Source organism: Heliangelus exortis, chromosome 3, assembly GCF_036169615.1.
Source record: "Heliangelus exortis chromosome 3, bHelExo1.hap1, whole genome shotgun sequence".
In the NCBI taxonomy this organism is placed as follows: domain Eukaryota; kingdom Metazoa; phylum Chordata; class Aves; order Apodiformes; family Trochilidae; genus Heliangelus; species Heliangelus exortis.
Genome location: NC_092424.1, coordinates 48,539,342 through 48,548,826, shown reverse-complemented (window position 1 = coordinate 48,548,826; position 9,485 = coordinate 48,539,342). Strand labels below are relative to the sequence as shown.

The window sequence follows — 9,485 nt, the reverse complement described above, 5'->3', positions numbered from 1 at the left end:
AGGAGACTCTCAATTTATTGGCAAGAGATACTATCTCTTCCTGGGTTTTTTCCTCATTTTCTAAAGACTTTAAATCACAACCAAAGAGGTATCAGTCACTATAGGTACAAAGGGAATTCCATAATGTGCAGATGAAGAGCTACTGCAATGAGTTTTTTTGTGATTTTTTTCCTTTAATAACCAGGTCATTTTTTGTAGCTGTAAAAATATCAAACTAAAAATTCTTTATATTCCCCATTGTTTTGTTTACTACTGAGGTGGGATCTATCCTCAGAAATTAGATCTCTAACCTGCAGACATCTTCCTTTGAGCTACTTACCGTAGGCTCTCTTTCCATAGCCAGGAAATAAGTATTTCAGAACTATAGTATCCCCAAGGTAAATATTAGTTATCAGAGGACATAAACCTAGGCATTTTAAAGTGCTTATCAAACTGTATAAAAAGAGTGACTAAGAAAAGCATTAATAAATCACCTGTAATACTACATTTCAGAGATCACAATGGGTTAGGGCACCACCTATGTTTTGAATTAGTTTTGGGCTTTTTTCCTGTGCATGCACTTACCTCTCAGACTGACTTCTAGGAATTCTATTTAGCTCTCCTGGTTTATAATGTTTCAATATGTATACTATCATACAGCAGTTTTCAATTTTAAACATTCCTTTGTGTTGGCTGCAACTTTTCTGGGATGCCTGGGAAAAGGACCTGAATCAGCCCACTCCTGGCAGCTCCTCTGCCAGCGTCTCAGAGAGAGGTGCTTAGGAAAGCATTTCATGAAAACCCCACCTTCCCTTTCTGAAGGCAGCTGCTGTGCTTCCATGCAGCTCCTTGTTCTAATGCAGAGCTCTAAACTGCAAAGGGTAAAACTTCTGCTGGCACATCATGAAAATTTAAGTGGCACCGAAGATGGAAGATAGGCTCCCAAAGTCATGTGAGCCAAGGAAGACTTCACCTTTGCTGGCCACATGAACAGCACTTTGTGAGGAACATAATCACCAGCTCTATGCTACTCAGAGACCTTTTATTTGTAAGACAGAAAATGATTTTTTTCCTGCTCAAATACTTTTGTCCACTTTCTTTTTAAAACCTCATTGTTATTAATTTACACCTTGGCTAGATTTGTAAAACTGCTTTTGTTGCTGGTTTTGTGGGAACCGAATTCTCAGCCAACTATCAAGACATTTTCATTCCTGTGTGACAGCAGACAGAATCCATTACTCATTTTTGCAGTGGTGTGAAACTTTTCAAGAAGGGTTTTCTTAGGTACAGAACAAAAATTACATGTAATGAGCAAACTCTCTTCAAAGGGCAAATTGTACTGTAAATGTTTAAAAGAAGATTTTGGTCTTTTGCATAAATTCAAAGCTTACCCACTACAGTAATGCATTTTTAATTTGGTTTAGTTCAGTTATTTTTTCCTTCTCATTTTTCAGCTGTAACAATGACAGAAGAGAGGACAGAACCCCTGACCCAGACACTCAGGTGATAGGGACTGTCACATGAATACTTACAGTTGGTGTCTGGCTGCAGTATCTCCAACCTATCAGGGCTGATGTCTCATATACTCAGATGCGAACAGCTGAAGAACCTTGTCTTGGTCCAAAAAGAAATAAAACCACCACTACCACCACGCAAGAAGAGCCGTTTTGTAGTGGAAGTTCCCCTGAAGACGAAGCCCCAGTAGTAGAGGAATTTCCAAACATCAGGTTTTCATCAGATGCATCAACCTTGCATATTCTCCAAGAAGATGATCTGACCTGATAGTAACATTTCAGCACTTTGATAAATTGTTCTCAGTGCCCTGGTACTACTCCACACCCCTCTTCTGCTTCCTTCAGCTCTACAAATATAATTAAAAGGTGTTCTTTTCTTAAAGAAAGATTTTGTGGTTTAATAGATTCTCTACGTGTCTCCTCCTCTTTTACATATTTGTTGTTCTAAATGCAGAACTTAATTGGACTCAAAATATTGCTATTTCTATAATTATATTCCTTATTAACTGTTGAATCACCAAAGTGCCACATAGAAAGCCTGGTTTTTCCTTACAACTTATCCTTTTAGAAACTGAGGGGAAATGCCCTTACTTTGACACATTTTACATATGTTAAGAGTTTGAAGAAAAAGAGTCAAGTTGACTGAATGTCAGCAAAACTTGAAGACTTATTTACAGTTCCAGTATTTGACAGGGCTTCATGCATTACTGCTGTTTTGTAATATCTACATATGGCATTTATAGCAAATAAGAGTAGCATGCTTCTCAGAGATCATATTTAAATCTGTCATAAAAATGAGAAGGATTCCAGACTAAATCACTAAAGATGGAAAACTGGAGAAAATACACACAGATTTATGGGGAGAAAACACTGCTTAATCTCATTTCTATAAATGCAAACTGCACTCCAAAACTGCTTGCATATAGAAATGGACTATCAGAACTATCCTGTGTAAAAATTAATCATCTTCAGAATGAAATTGTTGGCATTTAGCAACAAGTGGCATCCTTGAAGATGACAAAACTTGAAAGAACTCCATACTTTTTCTCATGTTACTGCATTATATTCTTTTTATTTATTATTGTCTCAGAGGAAGAATGTTACAATGTAGTGTTTGAAGTAGCATCTACTTGGCAGCAGAGGACAAAGGATGCATACAAACACAGGCAGAAAAACAACTTTATACATAACCTCATATTCAGAACAAAAATAAAAGCCACCAAATTCACTACTGAGACCTTTGTTATTATGTAGGGGGATATTTTTAAGGATTCTTTGCCTAGAGAATGACGTAGCTTGAGAAAAGCGAAATATTTTGCAGAGAACAGAATATAAAGCTGTTTCCAATACTACTCATGAAGATAGGTCTGAGGTAGAAAGGTGGTCATGGCTTTCCTCTTCTGTAAAATGTGGGTTTCTGTAAAATGTGGGTTTTTCTTCTCAAAATAACTACACTAATTTCTTTTATTATATGAAGCATTTATAGGAGCCAGCATCTTCTCTTCCCATCTTGACAATTTTGCTCCACTCACTCAGGAGTAATACTGAGCATTTATATAGAGCTTCTCAAACACTAACTAAGCAAGCCCTACAACACCTTTGAGAGGTAAAATACTATCATCCCCATTTTACAGATGGGAAAACGGAGGCAGAGTGGTTAAATAATTTGTTAAAAGGTTCAGAAAGAACTGGCATTCATCAAGGCTAGAACCTGGTCAATGCCATGCCCAAATCACTCCTGAAGCAGCCAAGGAGTGATTACTGTGGGAGCACAGTACTGTAGTTGGCACCACTTCACAAAGACACTAGAAATTCCTGACCTGCATTTTTCCTCTAGCATTTTTCAGTAGCACTAGGGAATTTACAACTTTTCCAATACCATTTTGAGACTTTTTTTTTTTTTCCTTCAGTAATAATTAAGAACAACATAGTTTACTTTCTCTTCACTATACATGAAATATATTGCATGCAATTTTACCAATTAAAAATATGTTCTGAAATTAAAGCAAGTGCCCATGCAGCATTGTAAACTCTGTAAAGGCATTAAATTCTCTTATGATAATTGTAAAACTAAAGATCAGCTGACTTGTGACTTAACTTTCTCATAATTACCCCTAATTGGAGTACATAAAGAAATTATTTCAAAGATAAAGATGAGCTGCAAGATTACAATGCCAAACGATAACATCTAAGTGCACTGCAGTTTTGAAGAAAATGTTCCATCACTAATAGTATTGGAAAGGGCTTTCTAATTGTCTCTTCATTTCCAAGAGGCAGATAAAAGACTGGTCTGTTCAGATCATTGAAAGGAGATATCACAGAAATGAGCTTTACTTCATAGACTGTAAATTCCAAAACTTGAAGCAAGTTTGGCACAACAGGGAACAGCAAAGCTTTGTCTCTGAACAAAGATGAGAAAGAATACACTAAGTTAGACCTTACTAAAAACAACTCAAGCTATCATCTAAGTCCTCTTTGTAGCTATCTCCTGCTTCAAAATAAAGTAAGGCTTAAAAAAATAACCCTCCAATGGAGTGTCTTGGCTGTAAATAATGGAAAGAAAGTTAAAAATACCATCTTGGTGCATGAGGATGTTGATTATGACTGAAAAGGAGAGCTTACCATGTTTAATGGAATTAAAATACTGTGGATGCACCCAACGGCAATTTTTGTTAACTAGTAACAATAATAAAGGTGACAGGAACTTTATATGCCAACCCTGAAAAAAATTAAAAGTAATCTAAAATATGTGTGGTCAGATGGTTAGCATATAAATAACCAGTACAGAATATTAAATGTGTGACAATATAACTAAGAGTATTTTACAATGTAAAAGCAAAGAGCTGAAAGGAATGTATAAATGTAACATTTTGCTCCAAACTCCTTATGCAGTTCTCTTTATGATTATCAAAAAGAATGTATATAAAGCCCCTGCCCCTTTTCCCGCGGCTGTATATTTATACAAATCAGTGACAAATACTCCACTGCTCATTAATTTACAGTTGCATAGAAAGGGAAGAATAAGAAGAAAAAAAAAAAACAACAATACTATAAAAACAACATCCTCGTCTTTGGGTAATCAGTGTTTTACTATTTTGAGTAGAACACGCAGAGCAAACAGCATGTTCCAAGGTCCCATGCAGCCTTCTGGTGAAGTGGAACTTGCAATTGGTGGTTTGTAGAAAAGGGCTGTAACTGCACGTCAGGAAGCACGGGCTGACATCCAAAGAGACACTTCACATTGCCTGACGTGATGAGAAATAACCAAGTCAGAACCACGGTAGGACACACAGAAAGCCTTAAGTACTCCCAGCTGAGTTCAGTTAAGGACTCTAAAGTTATTTCACAAAACCCCTGTGTTTAAAAAATTTAGATGTATTGGCTCAAGACTTGGCAAATCATTGAGAAATGTAGTTAAAAGAAACTTAATTTTACTATACAGCAGTGTTTAAAGTTCTTGATGAGTAAGACCCAAAGGATGTTATGTCTACAGAACAGTAAATATAAGTTATAGACTCTGTGTTCCGTACCCATAAGAAAAAAAAAATAGGCAAACTACTGTCCTGTCTGAAGCCTAAGCATTAAAAATGGAGAATATACAGAGTCTGGATTTGGACTCAGTCTCTTAAAATGTGATACTTACTTCTCAATTCTTGTTCTCTGTGAAATAGAAAAATGTGCCTTCTCTTATGGTTCCGGAATGGTAAGAGTTACAGCGGGAGACCATCTACAAATCATACTTATTCTAAAAAATCAATTTTTTTTTAAAGGAAGATCACTATTATTAATTGAGAACACTGAAAGATCTCTATGCCTGCTTAGAGGCTAAGTTTCTGAAAAAAATAATTTAATTCACTAATTTAACTTAGCAAGAGATTAGAGCACAAAGCCTGAGTTAACTGAGTGCAGGCCATGATTCATCCCATTCTCTTTAGAAATTCCTTTTTGGAAAGGCAATCTTACTATCCCAGGTATTATAATCAAAAAAAGCATTTGCAGAACAATTTTTAGATATTCATTTTGGGGAGGTCTGACCTTGCAAGCAAGGACAAGGTAAAGCAATCTGAGAGAGTAAATTGACTCTTTCCCAACCACCTAATTCTTCTGAAGCCTCACACAGCAATTTTTGGGAGTCTTTGAAAGTTATTTAACAATGAAATTTTGAAAAAACTATGCAATGACACAAGATTATGTTGTACCTGTGTTCTGATAACAGCCTACACCTCTAACAAGTGTTTTGCCTGTTTCTGTTATAACAGAAATTTACATGTTAGTTTTTCAACAACATGTAGGTAAACACCAGATTGTTTCCCTCACATATTTATGTACTCTGAAAGTAGCCAAATTTCTGCTTTGGAGTTGTAAAGTGCTTACCTACTGGGTGAAAACATTAATCTAATACTTAAGGAGCTCTCTGCCTCTTGATCTTTGTGGCCTGGTGCCTGGAGCTCCTGGAACTGGAGCTACAGACACCAGGGCACTAGGAAATATGAATCTCTTTGCAAGAACCAGCTTTGATCTTCAGAGCTGATGACTGTCTTGAAACTGATTGACCCTGATAGATTCACACTGATTCCATCTGGTCAGCATCCCAGAACTGCACACCACAGTATCTCTGGGAATGTCTGAACTAGTAGGAATTTTCTATTAACCGGGATATTCCAGAATCTAGCCTTCCTTTTACATCTGCCTAGCTTCCGAATAGACCTCTAGGGAAAAATACAGGAAAAAACCCCAAACATTTTGCTTTAATGGAACTTTTCCACTTGCTTTACTTTGCTTCCCCATGGCTATGAAAGTATACAAACATGTCCCATACCTGTGGTCTGCCAGTGAAACTTGCTGCAAGTAGAAAAAACAGAAGTTAGAAACACATGACTCTGCATCTTGGCAGTTTAACAACAAAAGCAGGTTTAGGAAAATATGCACTACAAACCAGAAAGACTTCTACCTTAAAAAAATTAATCATTTAACTAGCAGTGTGTTTCAATGGCCTATACATAATTTATTTTTTTTTTACAAATTTACTTTTCTTGTAACAAATGTATAGCATGATGAATAAACAGATATGAATTGTTCCTTTTTCATCATTTGTCACCATGTAGACCTGTAAATGCTACACTGCAATACCATCTGCTCAGAATACACTCTCCTGGAACTCTCTTGGATGCAAAGACAAGACTTTGCACACTGTGGCACACTTGCCTAGGTCTGAGGACCAACCTCATAAACAAGGAAGAAAAAGAGGCATATTTATAACCAAGGGATCTGGGGGGGCAAAACAAACCAACCCCATAATTTGAAGCAGTGCTGGTGCTTTACTACATGAATAACTGTTTCATAAGGGATATCTGGAGTAAGCAGAAGTGCTGATTTCAAGATTAATTCTGTCTTGAAACCCATAAAAAATATAGCATATATGAAGACTGGCTCTATTACCCAGTCAAGATGGGATAAAAATTATCTATGTTAGGCTCAGATGCCATCAGTTAACTGTCCTTAATGAAAGCTGCAGCCAAGGCAGGAAAAAACAGTAGTGATGAGGTTGTGAAAAATGTTTGTTGGTTTTGTTCGGTTGGGTTGTTTTGTTTTTTTAATAAATAGACATGATAAGTTGAACATGAAAGCCATTCTAATAAAATTTCACGTAGGTATAATCAAAAAAGGGTCAGAAGATATTTTTTTTAAGGTTAGGAACACAAGAATGATCTCAAAATAGATTGCCTAGGGAGTCCGTGGAGTCTTCATCATTAGAAAGCTTACAGAAGAGGTTAGATAACTGTCTATCCAGAAAGACAGATCCATCTCAAATGGCCACAGGAGAAGATGATGGACTGGATGTGTGTCATGGTCTTCCCCTGCAAAAATCCTGGAGTTTAATGCACACTGTTGGGATGGACAGACTAACAATCCTCATTCCAGGCTTCTAAAACAGTATATATCTTTTGTGGTTAAAAAAATACACTCCTAGTAAATCTCCCATGTAACAGATACCATAGAATGACGTAAGAAAAGGAAACATAAGTAGTACCTACTAACTGGGACACGCTGATTTGGTTTGATTTCTGCAGCAGCATGTCAATGGCAAAGGGAAAAATCAAATTTGGAACAGTCGTTTTAATCTGAAATGCTCAGATATGTGTCACAAAATGAAAAAATGTGGGGCCATTGGGATTTTTTGCAGCCTCCCCAGCTCCTGCCTCATTCAGGGTATTGCTTCATTGCTACTAGACAAGTTGGTTTTTTTTAAATGTTTCCTGGCTATGGAGAACAGCCATCATTATCAAGCTTGCCCTGACACAGGAACATGAGGCAGTACATCTGCACATTTGCTGTAAACTCATTTGGGCCAAACGTCCAGTAGCTGCTATCCACCTCATGCATGCACAACAGGCATTTGCAAAAATAAGAGTTGATACTTGACTTGCATTTTCTACTGCTTTGTATACACACAAACTCTCCCTTGATTTGTGCTGAGTAGCTTCATTAGCTCTTGACTCCAAGAAGAGATGCTCCTTAGAACAAAATCCTTGTTTTGCAAAGTGATGGGCTCTGAAGTATTGAACTCACTAAAAATCTCAAGGGACAGGTGAAACAAAACCTTTTTGCTACAAATAAGTTCAGTCTCAATACTTCCAAAAGGAATAAACAGAAACACCACTCTCTCACTTCTGCCTTTTAAAACCGACCATCATTATTACATTTAATTTGAAAGAAAGTTTAAGAATCTATCCAAGCTTTCACCACTGCTATTTCTAAAGCAAAAAAGCTGAAGGTGAAGATATACATGTATTTATGCATGTATTTTAAAAATAATTTTTTGAATAATGAAGTTGTGACTTCACCCCCCTGCCAAAACCATTGATCTATGAAATATTTCTCGAACCAGAGACAGCTCCTCTGTCTTGTAAGTGTAGTGACACTCTCAGAGGAACAGGACTAGTGGGAATGTATGTCACCTAATATAAGCCATGCATATGAAATTAATGGGGCTTCCTTTTGATCTCTATTAAATAGCTACTGAATAAAGTATCAACTTTCAAAGCATTTAAGCAGGGAAAGGTGTTATGTGCTGTGTTAACAGTTATTTCCTCTGGTCAATTAGTTTAATAACTAGTTTAACAATTAGTTAATGCAGTCAGAGTTTGGCTATGGTCCCTCCTGTTGCCTAAGGTCTTTTTTCCAAGTTTTATTAGAGAAACAGCATTCAGATTTTCTGAATCTACATTCATATAAGCTCTACACAGGGATTACAGCACTAGCAAATGGGGTTCTACATAGCTTTTACCTTATTCAGAACATGAGAACAACTATTTCCCTTCACAAATAGTGTCTATTGAGAACCTTTAAAGAAAGAAATATGTAGCTTGCATATCTTTACAAGAAATCTTGTCACAGAGAAGATTTTTTTCATAGTCAATACAAGAACAACTACTTTCTTCAAAAGACAGACTCAAATCCAATACTATTCTGAGACATTTTTGTTACACTTACAGCAGCAAGCTGGAAATGTGCTGTTGATTTGCTCCATAACATCTGTTAGATCTGTGTCGGTATCATGAGGTGGAACTAACAAATCATCTGCAGATATGACAATAAAAAAGAGCAATGAATATAGTTATGAGAGGATTAGAAAAAGAAAAAAAGACAACATTGGCAAAGGCATTCTCATTCAACTTTCCAGTTAAACACTCCTTTATGTTTCAAGGGAAACCACTACCTGAAGCTTTTGTAACTTAATGTGGAGAAAGTGTCACTGCTAATTGCCAGCCTTGGGAGAGGAGGTTAAAGTTATGTCACTGACTTGTGGCAGAACTCATTTCTCTTTTATTAAAGCTTAAGCACTGCACTGAAGATTTAAACTCGAAAAAATATTGCCAAAAGGAGCAGTATATAATAATTTGGAATTCAAATACACAAAAGGTTTACAAGATGAGGGAATTGGCAGGTGCTCAATTATTATTCTGTTCAATTTTCAGATGACTTGTCATG

The 9,485-nt window shown here is 36.6% G+C and overlaps 1 protein-coding gene across 6 annotated transcripts in view; it reads right to left on the bottom strand.

The window, feature by feature from the left end:
• Positions 1-2,534: 2,534 nt before the first annotated feature.
• Positions 2,535-9,485, bottom strand: part of UTRN (utrophin) — a 345,394-nt gene continuing 338,443 nt past the window's right edge. For all 6 annotated transcript variants that reach the window (XM_071740500.1, XM_071740501.1, XM_071740499.1 and 3 more), the window contains 3 exons: positions 8,988-9,074; positions 6,313-6,335; positions 2,535-4,738 (listed from right to left, as the gene is read on the bottom strand). In XM_071740500.1, the coding sequence (XP_071596601.1) occupies positions 4,730-4,738; positions 6,313-6,335; positions 8,988-9,074 (119 nt within the window). In that variant the 3' untranslated portion in view covers positions 2,535-4,729. The remainder of the gene's footprint in view (positions 4,739-6,312; positions 6,336-8,987; positions 9,075-9,485) is intronic.